The sequence below is a fragment of the Littorina saxatilis genome, linkage group LG8 (genome assembly GCF_037325665.1).
Source record: "Littorina saxatilis isolate snail1 linkage group LG8, US_GU_Lsax_2.0, whole genome shotgun sequence".
Classification (NCBI taxonomy): Eukaryota; Metazoa; Mollusca; class Gastropoda; order Littorinimorpha; family Littorinidae; genus Littorina; species Littorina saxatilis.
The window spans coordinates 3,856,368-3,877,158 of record NC_090252.1 but is presented as its reverse complement, the minus strand read 5'-3'; the positions used below and the strand labels follow the sequence as shown (position 1 = coordinate 3,877,158).

Genomic DNA, 20,791 nt, shown 5'->3' with positions numbered 1-20,791 from the left:
GACACACCGCACACGTACACATTCACGCCGCTGGTAGTAAACACACACCGCCGGCTCGGACATTCGAGTAGAAGTTCAACTGATTTTGGGTCTTACGGTCATTTTTTTGTTAGGATACGGAAAACACAAAAATCAACTTGGCAACAAGAATCACAATAATCATGTCACGGTTTATTAAGTCAAGAAAAATAAATGTAAATATACAAATGCCTTTTTTTTCATAGAAAATGTCTTGGTACAAAGTTGACGTGTAAAGCTAGGATTCCATTCTTACGGCTGCGGTGCGGCTCCGGCGACGGTGAGCGGCGACGGCAATTTGAAAAACATTGATGAAAGAAGGGATGACCCCATTCACACGGGTGCGGTACGGCGACGGCGACGGCGACGGCCCGGCGTGCGTGCGTTTTTTCAAGAAAGCTCCATGTGGCTTTCTGGACTGCCGTCGCCGGACGCCCGTCTGGTATTTTGTGGGCGTGTCTCTTTTCCCGCGTTTTTCTCAGAGCCTTTCCGAGCACAAAGAGACGAAAATACTGCTGAAACCTTTCGCCATCGAGTTGCAGTTCTTGAACAAGATGGTGATAGGTTCCATACTGCCGTCTTTTCTCCAAAATGGCATGCACCCACCAGCGATGTCGTCTCTTTTGGCGTTTTTTCATTTGGCGGTACGCTAATAATATTAACATAAATTGTTCTTCATTATGAATGACAGTTTGCATGAGACGAGACCAATGTGGAGCCATGGCGGCATTGGCGGGAAGAGAACATATCCGGACGACGTCGCCGTTATATACGGTTCACGACGATGCGTTTTTCTCGCCAGAGCCGGATGCCGTTGCCGTCGCCGGAGCCGGAGCCGCACCGCAGCCGTAAGAATGGAATCCTAGCTTTATACATTTACGTCTCTCCTCTACAAATACTTTAGGTTAATCACCGCGAAAATAATAAAGTAAAATCGAAAGCACTTACGGTCAATTCCGGTTAATCGGCCATAGTTCAGTCAGTCCCAAAAGTGGCCGATTAACCGGAGTCGACTGTAGTAGTTTTTGAGGCCTAAAAGCCCCTTTTAGAACGTAGCCCAAACATATTCACTGTCTGAAAATCACTGTTAATTTCAATCCACTCGACAAAAACAAATAATTCCTAAAACAAAAGAAAAATCAGACAGGGGTTTGGGGCCTGAGAAGGATCGAGCGACGTCGCTCGAACACACGCGACGGTAGGCTAAATTAAATGCTTGTAGGTAACCCGATGAAGAGCACGCCACTGTTCATGTCGGCTGTGCACTGACAACGTGATCTGGTAGAGGACAGAAACATAAGGCCTTATTTTTCTGAGGTCGTACAAGAAATAAGGCTTTATTTCTATACGCCCTCATTTGTGTATGACCGTTAAAAAGGCCATATTTCTGGAAAAAAAGGCCTTATTTTAAAAATAAGGCCTTATATTTTGGGTATTTTTGACCCTTTGTGTCAAGGATAGTACAGCACTCGTGATAGTCGGATCACAGGTTCGATTCCAGAACAGGACGGGCACAGGTCCACTATGTGCTCGATGACTCACCGCGACTATCTATGTCCCACCCCCGTGGAGCGTAAACGACCTCGGCTATTCGGGTGCGGGTGACTGATACTATACTGATATTTATTTTATTTTTTCTTTTCTTATCTTCTATTTTTCTTTTTGTTCACTTGGTACTTTGTGCATTTTTGAATTTGCGAATATTGTTTATAATGCCCCTGGGTAATGAACAATAAAACTTGACTTGACTTGACCTAAACATGCACACAAATTGTTAGCCGGTGCGACTCGTGCTGCTGCTAGCTTTCCACGAGGAGGAAGGGACACGAATTTCCAAGCATTGGGATAACACAGTAATAGGAATGAAATACAATAACATAAAATGAAGTTAAATGATACCATGATCTGCCACAATAGGCTGCATGTATATAAGCGAGGCTTTTTACACACAGATAACACACACCGCAATGGGTATTGAACCCTACATCTATTTTTTGGTAACCGGTAAATCTACTTGTATCCTAGCAGCAGTAGTACCAGCATGTGTGTACTTGACTGGCTCTCTTAACAAGACCTGTAGAAAATGCATGGGCCAATCGGTGTCTGCGATAACCGATAATCATGATTTGTTTTGCAAAGGCAGAAAGCTCGGCCATGTATATATACCATACCTGACAGCTTAGCGTACCATCGACTAATGACGGTTATTTCTCCCTGTTCAAAACTAGTCTGAATAATTTATATTATTCATATTAATCAGTTTACCATTGCAACAACACATGTCGGTTACAATGTTAAACTCACAATATGTGTTTCTTGCAGACAGACAAGAAAATCCATCTAAACCGTATAAGAATTTCATTTGCAAAAATATCTCTTGTAATCGAAGGTTAAACGTGATTTATCATCTACACTTTGGTTCCTGCGGTTCGATCCTGTCTTAGTTTCTGTACATCATAGTTTCCTGTACTTTTAATGTGATCCTTTGCGGTCAAAGAAAAAGGTTAGCAAAAAAGCCAATCATGGATAAAGAAACGATATACATTTATAAACTATACAAAATAATAATAATAATAATAATAATAATAGTGGCAAGCTTATATAGCGCGAACCATGGGGTTAACCCACGCTCTCCGCGCTTTACATCGAACTGAACAATGCAATACATGTTTACAATAAATAGTATCCGAGTTCATACAGTAGTGTAAATGACATAATGCATTAATTATACAAACAACAACATCCAAAGAAAAACACACACTCACACAAGTTAAAGCTAAGTACATAGTAAGAAAAATAATATGTTAAATCACTATATCATAGCGCGCGCACACACACACACACACACACCCACACTCACGCACACACAGCGCAGTCGATCACACCCACACACACAAACACAAGCGTGAAGCGATAGTACAGGGTATTGAAAAAGCGGATCAGGGATCTAAATAGATTTTGAAAAGATGGGTCTTTAAAGCTGCTTTGAAAGAAGGGGTTGAGTCAATGTGGCGGATGTCATATGGGAGAGAGTTCCATATTTTAGGGGCTGCATAGGAGAAGGACCTGTGGCCGAAGGCTTTAGTTCTAACATGGGGAATGCGAAGCATCCGAGAATCGCTGGAAGAGCGAAGCTGTCTGGAGGGAATGTATACATTCAACATATCTGATAGATAGACAGGAGCAGTCTGAGAGAAAAAAACTATGACACAGGGTACAGAGTTTGTAGTCAATGCGAGCTTGAATAGGCAACCAGTGGAGGGTGCGGAGGGGTGGTTTAACGTGATCAGACTTCCTGGCTTTGAGAACAAGTCTAGCTGCTGCATTCTGTACTTTCTGAAGCTTGTTAGTGATGTACAAAGGACATTCAGATAAAAGAGCATTACAGTAGTCCAGTTTAGACAGGACAAAGGCACACATTAGCGTTCTTGTAGCATCAAGAGTTAGGAATTTGCGAATTGAACTGATACGGCGGATTTCAAGGAATGCCGATCTACATACATTTGTCACATGTTTGTCAAGAGACATGTCATCAGAGACAGTGAAACCCAGATTGCGTGCATAGGCTGAAAAAGTAACGTCACAGTCACCAACTTTTAATGCAGCAGGGAGGGGTACAGTACACAGAGCACGGCTAGATTTTATGAGTAGAGATTCTGTTTTGTCGTCGTTTAGTTTTAGTTTGTTTTCTGTCATCCAGGTCTTGACTTTGATGATACATTTCTCTATGTTCTGGGACGCAGCCAGTGCCCGATCAGGGGCGAAGGAATCATGCAGCTGTGTATCATCAGCGAAAGACTGACTGGCGATTGAACATGTTTCAATTAGATTCGACAGTGGTTTGGTATACATAATAAACAGAACAGGACCTAACACTGACCCCTGTGGGACACCGAATGCCACCTCAGCCGATCCTGAGCGGTAACCATCAACTGCTCCTGTTTGTTTCCTTCCAGTCAAATATGACTGAAACCAGGCAAGCGCGGTGCCTGAGATTCCATAGTGCTTATTGAGTCGGTTCAATAGCAGTGTATGGTCAATAGTATCGAAGGCTGCGGACAGGTCTAGCAAGGTCAAGATGGAAACTTTACCATGATCGAGTGCAAGCAAGATGTCATTCATGACCTTGACGAGGGCTGTTTCTGTGCTGTGGTGCGCACGGTAAGCTGACTGGGACATGCTGAGAAGTAGGTTAGAATTTAAATACTTTAATAGCTGATGTAACACTGTTTTCTCTATGATTTTAGACAGAAAGGGGAGGTTAGAAACAGGGCGATAATTTTTGAGTTCATTTGGGTCGAGAGACTGTTTTTTGAGGAGAGGTTTTACAAGTGCGGCTTTGAGGGAAAACATCCAGTCTGCAAACAATCATTGACAATGTCGACAACAGTTGGGAGTAGCTCATCAAGACATTCAACAAACAGTGACGTTGGCAGTGGATCAAGAGAACATGTGCATGGTTTTGATTTGAGAATAAGAGTCCTTAGCATGTCCATAGATACGTAATCAAAACTATCAAAAGAAGAGTCCACACATGTGATGTCCTTTGGATCAGATGGGGAAGAATGACTGTCAAGATTAGTACGAATCAGGTTCACTTTGTCCAAGAAAAAACGGCAGAAAGTATCTGGTAGTGATTCTGTGTCGTGGGAGTTGGGGAGAGGAGAAACTTTCTTGCGACCAATCAGCCTATTTGTTATGGTAAATAACTGTTTGCTTGAAAAACAATCAGAAATCTGACTTGAATAGAAGGCTCGTTTCGCTCCGTCTACAATGTTGGCGATAACCCGTTTGGCGGCATTGAACATTTGTTTATGTACGGTTAACCCTGATTTTAACCACTGACTCTCTGTTCGTCGTCGCTGCTGCTTTGCCCAGGTCAGTTTATCAGCTGCAGCCTTGGCACTTGGGTTGCAACAACCGCAAAGATGCCAAGAAGAAGAAACTGCATGATAGCCAAAGCAGCCACAATCTCAGCTGCCGCGTTAGTAGGGTTCTGGTTGCACTCCGCAGAACCGCTACAGGGACACAGGGCCCTGGTTGTGCATTTTGCCTCGCGAGTCGAATTGCACGCGAATTTCGTGCGGTTTTGCCCAACGAAGCACCAATTGTAAGTTTCGCCGTTCCGGCTGCACACTTGGTCTGGTCGACAACAGTAGTCCCAGTCCATGCCATCTGAGTCGGACTGCTTGAAACACCAGTAGTAGTCGGTGCCGTTGTGAGTGCCGCAGGCATGGTCTGATCGGCATGCCTCTCCTTTCACCGTTGTGATGCCAGCATCCCCACAGAAACGTTGAACCTGCCGGCTGTCTGACACGCTCGAGTTGTGCGTTTCTTGGCCTACAAACAGATTGATTGATAATTAGTTTTAACGTCCTCTTAGGACCAATTGACCTATCTTGGGACAGGTAGAGTTGATATGCTATATCGGGGGACAAAACACTGGACAGACATGCAAACAGAGAACACATATGATCGTGTTATAGATCTGGAAGTCTGTTGTTGCGGTATAAGGGGGAAAAGGAAAGAAAGGGATAAAGGCATTATTTTCACTAGTCCACCCAACTAAAGAGTTTCCAATTAACTGGCTGTGCTCTGGGGATGTGTGCGAGTATAAATAACTGGAACTAAGTAGTACTGCAGTGCCTTCTCTTTTTTTGCTCAGTCTTTCCCTCGCTTTGCTATCTATTTATCTATTCATCCAACCAGAATATACCTGCAAAAAAAGCCTCATGCATCATCTGGAACGAGCAATTTGGCCATGTACACCATGTTTTTGTTAATTTCTCATTTCAATTGACAAGGACGTTCTCTCACCAGCGGTACCATAGTAAGCATCATAGCTTCAAGATACGTATTACACTACATTGGGGTGTGCACGTTAAAGATCCCACGATTGACAAAAGGGTCTTTCCTGGCAAAATTGTATAGGCATAGATAAAAATGTCCACCAAATACCCGTTTGACTTAGAATAATAGGCCGTGAAAGGTGAATGTTCGCCTAATAGGCTTGAAGTTTGCTGGTCGATGTGAATGCGTTATATATTGTGTGAAAAAAATGGCTGTTTGTCTGTCTGTCTGTAAAAAATTCCATTTCAAAAGGCAGAAATTAATATGTAAAGCGCGGAGAGCACAGTTGTGGTTCGCGCTATATAAGCTCCCCATAATAATAATATTATCATGAGAAAAAAACCCACCTTGCAATACTTTTTTTAATTTTTATATAAAAAAAATTTCATCATTTTTTTTCCATTTTTTTTTTTAATGAGATCAGACTTTTTTGTGGTCCCATCAGCGGGTACTATTCGGAAGGGTTTTTATTTTTATTGTGATGTCGCCTACTGTAAACTTATAACCCTTTCACTCGCACTCTCTCTCTTTCTTGATAACTTTCTTTCTCTTCCGTCTGCGTGCTTGTTTGGAATTTGTTATACAATATGTTTTTTCATTTACACGCAAAATGGACATTGTTTTTTTTTACTGGACATTCTTTTTTCCTTTTACAATTACTTCTCCTTCTTTCTTTCTCTCTCTCTCACTCTCTCTCTCTCTCTCTCTCTCTCTCTCTCTCTCTCCCTCACTTTCTCTCTCTCACCCTCTCCCACTCCCCCCTCTGTCTCTCTCACTCTTCCTCTTCGCGCCCTCCCTCTCTATTCCTTCCCTCCTCCTCTCCCCCCCCCCCACCCCATCCATATCTCCCCCTCTCTCTCTCCCTCAGTCTCCTCTTGCTCACCCTCTCTCTCCCCTCTCCCTCCATGCCCCGCTCCCTCTCTCTATTCCCCTCCTCTCACATCTCACTCTCTGTCTAAAGTGTACTGCACCGTTAATGGAAAACACCTTGCAATACTGTATACATGTGAATCCAGGCTGTAATGTGGGATATGAACGTACACCTGAAATCAACAGCCTGCGTGTATTTTGAGCACATTTTTTTAAAATAGATAAAAGTGTCAATCTGCCAAATTTACTCATCAAACAAATTCCAACTCTTCGCGGGATGTAATCGGAATGGTTTTTTTTAAATTTGGTATGCGTGTGTCCAGGCGGACTGATATGTTATTGTATTTGGTATGCATGTGTCCAGGCGGACTGATATGTTATTGTATTTGGTATGCATGTGTCCAGGCGGACTGATATGTTATTGTATTTGGTATGCATGTGTCCAGGCGGACTGATATGTTATTGTATTTGGTATGCATGTGTCCAGGCGGACTGATATGTTATTGTATTTGGTATGCATGTGTCCAGGCGGACTGATATGTTATTGTATTTGGTATGCATGTGTCCAGGCGGACTGATATGTTATTGTATTTGGTATGCATGTGTCCAGGCGGACTGATATGTTATTGTATTTGGTATGCATGTGTCCAGGCGGACTGATATGTTATTGTATTTGGTATGCATGTGTCCAGGCGGACTGATATGTTATTGTATTTGGTATGCATGTGTCCAGGCGGACTGATATGTTATTGTATTTGGTATGCATGTGTCCAGGCGGACTGATATGTTATTGTATTTGGTATGCATGTGTCCAGGCGGACTGATATGTTATTGTATTTGGTATGCATGTGTCCAGGCGGACTGATATGTTATTGTATTTGGTATGCATGTGTCCAGGCGGACTGATATGTTATTGTATTTGGTATGCATGTGTCCAGGCGGACTGATATGTTATTGTATTTGGTATGCATGTGTCCAGGCGGACTGATATGTTATTGTATTTGGTATGCATGTGTCCAGGCGGACTGATATGTTATTGTATTTGGTATGCATGTGTCCAGGCGGACTGATATGTTATTGTATTTGGTATGCATGTGTCCAGGCGGACTGATATGTTATTGTATTTGGTATGCATGTGTCCAGGCGGACTGATATGTTATTGTATTTGGTATGCATGTGTCCAGGCGGACTGATATGTTATTGTATTTGGTATGCATGTGTCCAGGCGGACTGATATGTTATTGTATTTGGTATGCATGTGTCCAGGCGGACTGATATGTTATTGTATTTGGTATGCATGTGTCCAGGCGGACTGATATGTTATTGTATTTGGTATGCATGTGTCCAGGCGGACTGATATGTTATTGTATTTGGTATGCATGTGTCCAGGCGGACTGATATGTTATTGTATTTGGTATGCATGTGTCCAGGCGGACTGATATGTTATTGTATTTGGTATGCATGTGTCCAGGCGGACTGATATGTTATTGTATTTGGTATGCATGTGTCCAGGCGGACTGATATGTTATTGTATTTGGTATGCATGTGTCCAGGCGGACTGATATGTTATTGTATTTGGTATGCATGTGTCCAGGCGGACTGATATGTTATTGTATTTGGTATGCATGTGTCCAGGCGGACTGATATGTTATTGTATTTGGTATGCATGTGTCCAGGCGGACTGATATGTTATTGTATTTGGTATGCATGTGTCCAGGCGGACTGATATGTTATTGTATTTGGTATGCATGTGTCCAGGCGGACTGATATGTTATTGTATTTGGTATGCATGTGTCCAGGCGGACTGATATGTTATTGTATTTGGTATGCATGTGTCCAGGCGGACTGATATGTTATTGTATTGGTATGCATGTGTCCAGGCGGACTGATATGTTATTGTATTTGGTATGCATGTGTCCAGGCGGACTGATATGTTATTGTATTTGGTATGCATGTGTCCAGGCGGACTGATATGTTATTGTATTTGGTATGCATGTGTCCAGGCGGACTGATATGTTATTGTATTTGGTATGCATGTGTCCAGGCGGACTGATATGTTATTGTTTTGGTATGCATGTGTCCAGGCGGACTGATATGTTATTGTATTTGTATGCATGTGTCCAGGCGGACTGATATGTTATTGTATTTGGTATGCATGTGTCCAGGCGGACTGATATGTTATTGTATTTGGTATGCATGTGTCCAGGCGGACTGATATGTTATTGTATTGGTATGCATGTGTCCAGGCGGACTGATATGTTATTGTATTTGGTATGCATGTGTCCAGGCGGACTGATATGTTATTGTATTTGGTATGCATGTGTCCAGGCGGACTGATATGTTATTGTATTTGGTATGCATGTGTCCAGGCGGACTGATATGTTATTGTATTTGGTATGCATGTGTCCAGGCGGACTGATATGTTATTGTATTTGGTATGCATGTGTCCAGGCGGACTGATATGTTATTGTATTTGGTATGCATGTGTCCAGGCGGACTGATATGTTATTGTATTTGGTATGCATGTGTCCAGGCGGACTGATATGTTATTGTATTTGGTATGCATGTGTCCAGGCGGACTGATATGTTATTGTATTTGGTATGCATGTGTCCAGGCGGACTGATATGTTATTTATTTGGTATGCATGTGTCCAGGCGGACTGATATGTTATTGTATTTGGTATGCATGTGTCCAGGCGGACTGATATGTTATTGTATTTGGTATGCATGTGTCCAGGCGGACTGATATGTTATTGTATTTGGTATGCATGTGTCCAGGCGGACTGATATGTTATTGTATTTGGTATGCATGTGTCCAGGCGGACTGATATGTTATTGTATTTGGTATGCATGTGTCCAGGCGGACTGATATGTTATTGTATTTGGTATGCATGTGTCCAGGCGGACTGATATGTTATTGTATGTTGGTATGCATGTGTCCAGGCGGACTGATATGTTATTGTATTTGGTATGCATGTGTCCAGGCGGACTGATATGTTATTGTATTTTGGTATGCATGTGTCCAGGCGGACTGATATGTTATTGTATTTGGTATGCATGTGTCCAGGCGGACTGATATGTTATTGTATTTGTATGCATGTGTCCAGGCGGACTGATATGTTATTGTATTTGGTATGCATGTGTCCAGGCGGACTGATATGTTATTGTATTTGGTATGCATGTGTCCAGGCGGACTGATATGTTATTGTATTTGGTATGCATGTGTCCAGGCGGACTGATATGTTATTGTATTTGGTATGCATGTGTCCAGGCGGACTGATATGTTATTGTATTTGGTATGCATGTGTCCAGGCGGACTGATATGTTATTGTATTTGGTATGCATGTGTCCAGGCGGACTGATATGTTATTGTATTTGGTATGCATGTGTCCAGGCGGACTGATATGTTATTGTATTTGGTATGCATGTGTCCAGGCGGACTGATATGTTATTGTATTTGGTATGCATGTGTCCAGGCGGACTGATATGTTATTGTATTTGGTATGCATGTGTCCAGGCGGACTGATATGTTATTGTATTTGGTATGCATGTGTCCAGGCGGACTGATATGTTATTGTATTTGGTATGCATGTGTCCAGGCGGACTGATATGTTATTGTATTTGGTATGCATGTGTCCAGGCGGACTGATATGTTATTGTATTTGGTATGCATGTGTCCAGGCGGACTGATATGTTATTGTATTGGTATGCATGTGTCCAGGCGGACTGATATGTTATTGTATTTGGTATGCATGTGTCCAGGCGGACTGATATGTTATTGTATTTGGTATGCATGTGTCCAGGCGGACTGATATGTTATTGTATTTGGTATGCATGTGTCCAGGCGGACTGATATGTTATTGTATTTGGTATGCATGTGTCCAGGCGGACTGATATGTTATTGTATTTGGTATGCATGTGTCCAGGCGGACTGATATGTTATTGTATTTGGTATGCATGTGTCCAGGCGGACTGATATGTTATTGTATTTGGTATGCATGTGTCCAGGCGGACTGATATGTTATTGTATTTGGTAGCATGTGTCCAGGCGGACTGATATGTTATTGTATTTGGTATGCATGTGTCCAGGCGGACTGATATGTTATTGTATTTGGTATGCATGTGTCCAGGCGGACTGATATGTTATTGTATTTGGTATGCATGTGTCCAGGCGGACTGATATGTTATTGTATTTGGTATGCATGTGTCCAGGCGGACTGATATGTTATTGTATTTGGTATGCATGTGTCCAGGCGGACTGATATGTTATTGTATTTGGTATGCATGTGTCCAGGCGGACTGATATGTTATTGTATTTGGTATGCATGTGTCCAGGCGGACTGATATGTTATTGTATTTGGTATGCATGTGTCCAGGCGGACTGATATGTTATTGTATTTGGTATGCATGTGTCCAGGCGGACTGATATGTTATTGTATTTGGTATGCATGTGTCCAGGCGGACTGATATGTTATTGTATTTGGTATGCATGTGTCCAGGCGGACTGATATGTTATTGTATTTGGTATGCATGTGTCCAGGCGGACTGATATGTTATTGTATTTGGTATGCATGTGTCCAGGCGGACTGATATGTTATTGTATTTGGTATGCATGTGTCCAGGCGGACTGATATGTTATTGTATTTGGTATGCATGTGTCCAGGCGGACTGATATGTTATTGTATTTGGTATGCATGTGTCCAGGCGGACTGATATGTTATTGTATTTGGTATGCATGTGTCCAGGCGGACTGATATGTTATTGTATTTGGTATGCATGTGTCCAGGCGGACTGATATGTTATTGTATTTGGTATGCATGTGTCCAGGCGGACTGATATGTTATTGTATTTGGTATGCATGTGTCCAGGCGGACTGATATGTTATTGTATTTGGTATGCATGTGTCCAGGCGGACTGATATGTTATTGTATTTGGTATGCATGTGTCCAGGCGGACTGATATGTTATTGTATTTGGTATGCATGTGTCCAGGCGGACTGATATGTTATTGTATTTGGTATGCATGTGTCCAGGCGGACTGATATGTTATTGTATTTGGTATGCATGTGTCCAGGCGGACTGATATGTTATTGTATTTGGTATGCATGTGTCCAGGCGGACTGATATGTTATTGTATTTGGTATGCATGTGTCCAGGCGGACTGATATGTTATTGTATTTGGTATGCATGTGTCCAGGCGGACTGATATGTTATTGTATTTGGTATGCATGTGTCCAGGCGGACTGATATGTTATTGTATTTGGTATGCATGTGTCCAGGCGGACTGATATGTTATTGTATTTGGTATGCATGTGTCCAGGCGGACTGATATGTTATTGTATTTGGTATGCATGTGTCCAGGCGGACTGATATGTTATTGTATTTGGTATGCATGTGTCCAGGCGGACTGATATGTTATTGTATTTGGTATGCATGTGTCCAGGCGGACTGATATGTTATTGTATTTGGTATGCATGTGTCCAGGCGGACTGATATGTTATTGTATTTGGTATGCATGTGTCCAGGCGGACTGATATGTTATTGTATTTGGTATGCATGTGTCCAGGCGGACTGATATGTTATTGTATTTGGTATGCATGTGTCCAGGCGGACTGATATGTTATTGTATTTGGTATGCATGTGTCCAGGCGGACTGATATGTTATTGTATTTGGTATGCATGTGTCCAGGCGGACTGATATGTTATTGTATTTGGTATGCATGTGTCCAGGCGGACTGATATGTTATTGTATTTGGTATGCATGTGTCCAGGCGGACTGATATGTTATTGTATTTGGTATGCATGTGTCCAGGCGGACTGATATGTTATTGTATTTGGTATGCATGTGTCCAGGCGGACTGATATGTTATTGTATTTGGTATGCATGTGTCCAGGCGGACTGATATGTTATTGTATTTGGTATGCATGTGTCCAGGCGGACTGATATGTTATTGTATTTGGTATGCATGTGTCCAGGCGGACTGATATGTTATTGTATTTGGTATGCATGTGTCCAGGCGGACTGATATGTTATTGTATTTGGTATGCATGTGTCCAGGCGGACTGATATGTTATTGTATTTGGTATGCATGTGTCCAGGCGGACTGATATGTTATTGTATTTGGTATGCATGTGTCCAGGCGGACTGATATGTTATTGTATTTTGGTATGCATGTGTCCAGGCGGACTGATATGTTATTGTATTTGGTATGCATGTGTCCAGGCGGACTGATATGTTATTGTATTTGGTATGCATGTGTCCAGGCGGACTGATATGTTATTGTATTGGTATGCATGTGTCCAGGCGGACTGATATGTTATTTTATTTGGTATGCATGTGTCCAGGCGGACTGATATGTTATTGTATTTGGTATGCATGTGTCCAGGCGGACTGATATGTTATTGTATTTGGTATGCATGTGTCCAGGCGGACTGATATGTTATTGTATTTGGTATGCATGTGTCCAGGCGGACTGATATGTTATTGTATTTGGTATGCATGTGTCCAGGCGGACTGATATGTTATTGTATTTGGTATGCATGTGTCCAGGCGGACTGATATGTTATTGTATTTGGTATGCATGTGTCCAGGCGGACTGATATGTTATTGTATTTGGTATGCATGTGTCCAGGCGGACTGATATGTTATTGTATTTGGTATGCATGTGTCCAGGCGGACTGATATGTTATTGTATTTGGTATGCATGTGTCCAGGCGGACTGATATGTTATTGTATTTGGTATGCATGTGTCCAGGCGGACTGATATGTTATTGTATTTGGTATGCATGTGTCCAGGCGGACTGATATGTTATTGTATTTGGTATGCATGTGTCCAGGCGGACTGATATGTTATTGTATTTGGTATGCATGTGTCCAGGCGGACTGATATGTTATTGTATTTGGTATGCATGTGTCCAGGCGGACTGATATGTTATTGTATTTGGTATGCATGTGTCCAGGCGGACTGATATGTTATTGTATTTGGTATGCATGTGTCCAGGCGGACTGATATGTTATTGTATTTGGTATGCATGTGTCCAGGCGGACTGATATGTTATTGTATTTGGTATGCATGTGTCCAGGCGGACTGATATGTTATTGTATTTGGTATGCATGTGTCCAGGCGGACTGATATGTTATTGTATTTGGTATGCATGTGTCCAGGCGGACTGATATGTTATTGTATTTGGTATGCATGTGTCCAGGCGGACTGATATGTTATTGTATTTGGTATGCATGTGTCCAGGCGGACTGATATGTTATTGTATTTGGTATGCATGTGTCCAGGCGGACTGATATGTTATTGTATTTGGTATGCATGTGTCCAGGCGGACTGATATGTTATTGTATTTGGTATGCATGTGTCCAGGCGGACTGATATGTTATTGTATTTGGTATGCATGTGTCCAGGCGGACTGATATGTTATTGTATTTGGTATGCATGTGTCCAGGCGGACTGATATGTTATTGTATTTGGTATGCATGTGTCCAGGCGGACTGATATGTTATTGTATTTGGTATGCATGTGTCCAGGCGGACTGATATGTTATTGTATTTGGTATGCATGTGTCCAGGCGGACTGATATGTTATTGTATTTGGTATGCATGTGTCCAGGCGGACTGATATGTTATTGTATTTGGTATGCATGTGTCCAGGCGGACTGATATGTTATTGTATTTGGTATGCATGTGTCCAGGCGGACTGATATGTTATTGTATTTGGTATGCATGTGTCCAGGCGGACTGATATGTTATTGTATTTGGTATGCATGTGTCCAGGCGGACTGATATGTTATTGTATTTGGTATGCATGTGTCCAGGCGGACTGATATGTTATTGTATTTGGTATGCATGTGTCCAGGCGGACTGATATGTTATTGTATTTGGTATGCATGTGTCCAGGCGGACTGATATGTTATTGTATTTGGTATGCATGTGTCCAGGCGGACTGATATGTTATTGTATTTGGTATGCATGTGTCCAGGCGGACTGATATGTTATTGTATTTGGTATGCATGTGTCCAGGCGGACTGATATGTTATTGTATTTGGTATGCATGTGTCCAGGCGGACTGATATGTTATTGTATTTGGTATGCGTGTGTCCAGGCGGACTGATATGTTATTTTGCAATGTAACAGCCTGTCCAGATGTGAGGTTGTGAACAGAACTATTTTCACGGGATAGATTGTGCATTTCAATCCAGTTTAGCATTCGCATATCACAAATGCCATTGTACACAACACAGCTTAAAACACAAACAAATGCTCACCTGCATAGCACATCAACGCGTCTTGGTCAGTGTCCATCTTGCAGGAGCCCAGGCAGCAGTAGTCCCAGTGGTCATCATCGTCCACGTAGCACCAGGAGTACGACTCTCCGTGCAGACCGCAGTAGTGGTCATCTCGACACATGGAGTTCCCCGCTGTCGTCGTGCACCGGAACCCACGATGACCACAGGCTACAAAACAGAGGTTGACTTTATTATTCCATTGCCAAGAATTTCTGATCGCTTAGTCCCCGTGGAAAGCTAGCAGCAACATAGTCGTGTCGGCTACAGAGGTGCGAGCATGTTAAAGTGTATTTAGCCACCTGCAATTTTGGCGGAACAACCGAGACACGGCGGTGACATGGGGGTGGGACATGGATCCCGTATATGAGTCTGCACATAAAGTTGACTCGTGTCAGTCCCGGCCTGGTATCGAACCCGTGACTCGAAGGTCAACAAGTCCAGTGCTTTCTTGACGTAGGTGTCTTGGCGGTGGTGGTGATGTAGGTTGTTGTTGAGGTTCTGTTTTTCTCCTACTTTTGTTTGTTCGTGTCTGCTTTTTGTTTATATTTTTTTTATATCCACGTGTTCGTGGTTGGTCAGTTGATTATCTCCATGTTTGTTTGTTTGTTTGTTTGTTACTTGTTCAAGAATTGGCTTCATTGTATGCAGAGCACGAAGTAGTGACTATGTTTGTCAAGCATGTCAACACACACCCCTTCACAAACACACACCTTAATTTCAAACACAAGCGCGCGCGCACACACACACACACACACACACACACACACACACACACACACACACACACACACACACACACACACACACACACACATTACCTGAAAGCTGCTTTACGCCACATGACTTGGGGGGAGCTTGCAGGCAGTTTGCACAGTTGAGAATACCAGTGAACTTGTTCAGCATAGACGCTTGCAGGGGATTCGAGAGGGCTTTTGATGCACATGCTTCCACCAGGCTGTACAAGTTGCTTCGCAGTGCACTCGTGTTGTGTTGGCACGCACCAAGCCAGCCTTCGATGAGTGACTCAGAACACGCTTGACTGTATTCAGGGTAGCATTCTGCAGCAAAAGCGTTGACGAACATGACCTTGTCGGTCTGGTTCTGGAAGCAACACCGATCGTCAAGCCGTTCCAAGAGACATCCTTGAAGAGTGTTCAGTTGACAGATGGCGATGCCGGCGCTTCTTTTGGTCTTAATAGGGTCCTTACACTCGTCCACAATCACGACGTTCACGTTCGCATTTCTGATTTTGTTTAAACTTTCGTTAGCATGGCTATCGTACAGTGCAGTGTAGGCAAGGGTCAGATTCAAGTTTCTATGATTGTTGGCAAAATTGACGATCAGATTTGTGCATTTTACACAAGGAGACCAATAAGTGTACAGTACAGCAAAACTGGGAGGGGTGATTCCGTGAGCAGCAGTGTAATTGTTTATCAGGTCATCGCCCCATTCTCTCAAGACAAAATCTTCGACATGAGTAGACCTAACGTTTCCGGGTCCCTTCTTGACCGGCGCAGCAACCAGATAATTGACCATCAAATTGATTTCAGGTGCAAACCTCTCACTAATAGTTTTGTTAATCAACAGACTGCCGTTTGCGTAGGTTGGAACCGGGTCAAAATAGTATGGAGTATTGTCCAGCCGCTCGTAGAAAAACAAACCACCGAACTGTTTAGCGTTCGACCACGGCGGTCTGATTGGAACAGCTAGTTTTACAAGCCTCGCAAGGAAAGTCTGTAGCGGAGTATCCGGCAGGGGTTGTGGTGGCGGGTCTATGGCCGCAGTGTTGTGAACAGTGAGCACAACGAAGACCACGATAACTGCAGCAGCTGTGGGCTGCATTTTGTTGTTTCTTCTCTTCACGTTCTTTCTAGGAAAACTTGTCTGATAGCATTCGATCCTGGACAAGAAACAACACATGTTGCAAATCGCACCAGAATGTGCAATCGTAGCAGAATTGAACACCCTTTGAACATATTTCTGTAACCAATTTGAATGCTTTGTGACACTGTTCATAGTTTTGCTGGCAACAGTAGCACACATATTGTCCACTTGTGTACACTACGTGTTTAAAATGTGCGTGTCTCTGTTGCTAGTAAGACTATGTACTATGTCACACAGCGTTAAAAACATGTTACCAAGATGTGTTTCAACAAGTGTTCAATTCTGTTCAGAGTGTGCACGGTGATATTGAAAACCCAACATGTCGAGCACTGCCATTCCAGTGGACTGACAACCGCACACAAAGCACAAGACGACCTTGATATGAATATGTCGAGCAGCCGTTTTAATTCTGACATTAATGAGTGTCAAGATCAAGTATTCTGTGTTGCCATATTCCAATTAAGGGAACGACGCAGTCAATTATTCAAATAGTAAACAGTGAACACAAAATAAACAAACAGCAAAATACCGAGACAATATTTGTACTCATGAAAAAGTCAGTGAAACGTTCTATGGCCTGAAAGGCACTTGGCTCCGATTGAAGATATCTTTCTCAGGAAACTCAGGATAGCCGCTTTGAACAATGAAGGTGCTATAGATAGATACAGAGACATACATACTGATAGATAGAACGACAGAAACAGACACATCCCGTATTGTATCGTATCGTAGAAAAACAAACAAACACACAGACAAGCAAGCAAACACTGAAATCTTTACCTGCAAAGACGAGAACTCCAATCAGGTGTGTGCAGTGTGCGCGCTTTTGTGAATCACCTTTTATAGTCGATGTCTGGGGTGCACGAACCGAAAGTCACGTGGGTGCCACCCAAACGGGAGAGAACAAACCGCGGGTTCTGATTCGTTGAAATCACTACACATCTCAGTTTCAACAAATCCAACACTGCGGGTGGCTCTTGTTTGGGTGGGGTTCTGATTTGCCCTATACATGGTCCGCTGGACCCAAAAAGCAACAACAGCCAATCATCTTGTTTGGGTGGTAATTGTGTCGTGCACCTCGCCTCGTCAAAATGTTCGATTCCCGAGAAATGACCGGGAAGTAGCAACACATACAGTTGCAATGCGGCTTTTTCCTGCTTGCAAGCGTGCGTTACAACAAGAGAGCACGCAGTGGCTAAATTGTCCCACTGCTTGAAGAGAGAGAAAACAAGTCGCGTAAGGCGAAAATACAATATTTAGTCAAGTAGCTGTCGAACTCACAGAATGAAACTGAACGCAACGCAACGCAGCAAGACCGTATACTCGTAGCATCGTCACTCCACCGCCCGTGGCAAAGGCAGTGCACGTGGCATTGACAAGAAGAGCGGGGTATTCGTTGCGCTGAGAAGGATAGCACGCTTTTCTGTACCTCTCTTTGTTTTAACTTTCTGAGCGTGTTTTTAATCCAAACATATCATATCTATATATTTTTGGAATCAGGAACCGACAAGGAATAAGATGAAAGTGTTTTTAAATTGATTTCGAAAAAAAAAAATTGATAATAATTTTTATATATTTAATTTTCAGAGCTTGTTTTTAATCCAAATATAACATATTTATATGTTTTTGGAATCAGCAAATGATGGAGAATAAGATAAACGTAAATTTGGATCGTTTTATAAATTTTTATTTTTTTTTACAATTTTCAGATTTTTAATGACCAAAGTCATTAATTAATTTTTAAGCCACCAAGCTGAAATGCAATACCGAACCCCGGGCTTCGTCGAAGATTACTTGACCAAAATTTGAACCAATTTGGTTGAAAAATGAGGGCGTGACAGTGCCGCCTCAACTTTCACGAAAAGCCGGATATGACGTCATCAGAGACATTTATCAAAAAAATGAAAAAAGCGTTCGGGGATTTCATACCCAGGAACTCTCAAGTCAAATTTCATAAAGATCGGTCCAGTAGTTTAGTCTGAATCGCTCTACACACACACACACACACACACGCACGCACGCACGCACACACATACGCACATACACCACGACCCTCGTTTCGATTCCCCCTCGATGTTAAAATATTTAGTCAAAACTTGACTAAATATAAAAACCGTTGGTCGTTAAGAGGAATATTTTTGTGTGGATAAATAGTACATTTTTTTGTTTTCGTATTGTGATCTTTTTTTAGGTGCTTTTTATATTTAGTCAAGTTTTGACTAAATATTTTAACATCGAGGGGGAATCGAAACGAGGGTCGTGGTGTATGTGCGTGCGTGCGTGTGTGCGTGCGTGTGTGTGTGTGTGTGTGTAGAGCGATTCAGACTAAACTACTGGACCGATCTTTATGAAATTTGACATGAGAGTTCCTGGGTATGAAATCCCCGAACGTTTTTTTCATTTTTTTGATAAATGTCTTTGATGACGTCATATCCGGCTTTTCGTGAAAGTTGAGGCGGCACTGTCACGCCCTCATTTTTCAACCAAATTGGTTCAAATTTTGGTCAAGTAATCTTCGACGAAGCCCGGGGTTCGGTATTGCATTTCAGCTTGGTGGCTTAAAAATTAATTAATGACTTTGGTCATTAAAAATCTGAAAATTGTAAAAAAAAATAAAAATTTATAAAACGATCCAAATTTACGTTTATCTTATTCTCCATCATTTGCTGATTCCAAAAACATATAAATATGTTATATTCGGATTAAAAACAAGCTCTGAAAATTAAATATATAAAAATTATTATCAAAATTAAATTGTCCAAATCAATTTAAAAACACTTTCATCTTATTTCTTGTCGGTTCCTGATTCCAAAAACATATAGATATGATATGTTTGGATTAAAAACACGCTCAGAAAGTTAAAACAAAGAGAGGTACAGAAAAGCGTGCTATCCTTCTTAGCGCAACTACTACCCCGCTCTTCTTGTCAATTTCACTGCCTTTGCCATGAGCGGTGGCCTGACGATGCTACGAGTAAAATGGCATTGCGTTCAGTTTCATTCTGTGAGTTCGACAGCTACTTGACTAAATATTGTATTTTCGCCTTACGCGACTTGTTTTTTTCTTCCTCTTGCTTTATGTTTTTGTTAATTTTGTTGTTGCTTTAGCATTGCCCATATATACAATGTGAACCACAATAAGAACGCGATATTCACGGGTGATTAAGATCTTTAAAAGCACCTCTTCTTTTTTTTCCGAGCAAAACGCGATTAGCTGTTATTCGGGGAAAAAATAGTTTCATATAAAGACGGCATGTACTGCTTACAAACATCTCACTTGTGTACCCCCCCCCCCCCTCTCTCACACACACACATACACACACACACACGAACACACACACACACACATACACACACACACACACACACACACACACACACACACACACACACACACACATACATATATACACACACAAACACACACACACACACACATACACACACATTCATACACACACACACACACATACACACACACATATACACACACACATATATACACACACACACACACACAAACACACACACATGCGTTGTTATTGCTGGTTTTGTTGTTGTTGCAAGCATTGTGTTCTGCCCTCAGCTTAATCCCAGCCTTGCTGCTCAACCTTTATCCTACCCTTTTTTCCCTTGAAAATCCTTTGTGTTTAGATTGTTAGTAGTGTAACCAAATACCGTTCACATTCATTTAATGTTGTTGGGTGTTCTGCACACGTTCTCACCCAAGGTTTCGGGTTACGTACGTCCGTGTTCAAAAAGACCCAAAGCTTAAAGCCCCTGTCAGCCCAGAGTGGCGATAACGACAACAAGGATTCAGTGGTACAGGTGGCCAGGTTTTTAGACCTTGTTTTTCAGTACAGAAAGAGCTTTTTGTTC

At 42.2% G+C, this 20,791-nt stretch overlaps 1 protein-coding gene across 1 annotated transcript; it reads right to left on the bottom strand.

Annotated features, from left to right (window-relative positions):
• Positions 1 to 132: 132 nt before the first annotated feature.
• On the bottom strand, positions 133 to 17,947 carry LOC138972548 (uncharacterized). Its single transcript, XM_070345197.1, has 4 exons — positions 17,694 to 17,947; positions 15,848 to 16,929; positions 15,009 to 15,197; positions 133 to 5,358 (listed from the first exon to the last, which is right to left on the bottom strand). Exons 2-4 carry the CDS (start codon positions 16,869 to 16,871, stop codon positions 4,898 to 4,900), a joined length of 1,674 nt encoding a protein of 557 aa, XP_070201298.1. The 5' UTR covers positions 16,872 to 16,929; positions 17,694 to 17,947; the 3' UTR covers positions 133 to 4,897.
• Between the last annotated feature and the right edge of the window lie 2,844 nt (positions 17,948 to 20,791).

Coding starts and splice junctions, on each gene's coding strand:
- LOC138972548 (XM_070345197.1), bottom strand. CDS start 16,871: ATGCAGCCCACAGCTGCTGCAGTTATCGTGGTCTTCGTTGTGCTCACT. Junction 15,198..15,847: donor TGGCGTAAAGCAGCTTTCAG/GTAATGTGTGTG, acceptor TCTGTTTTGTAG/CCTGTGGTCATCGTGGGTTC. Junction 5,359..15,008: donor CGCGTTGATGTGCTATGCAG/GTGAGCATTTGT, acceptor ATCTGTTTGTAG/GCCAAGAAACGCACAACTCG.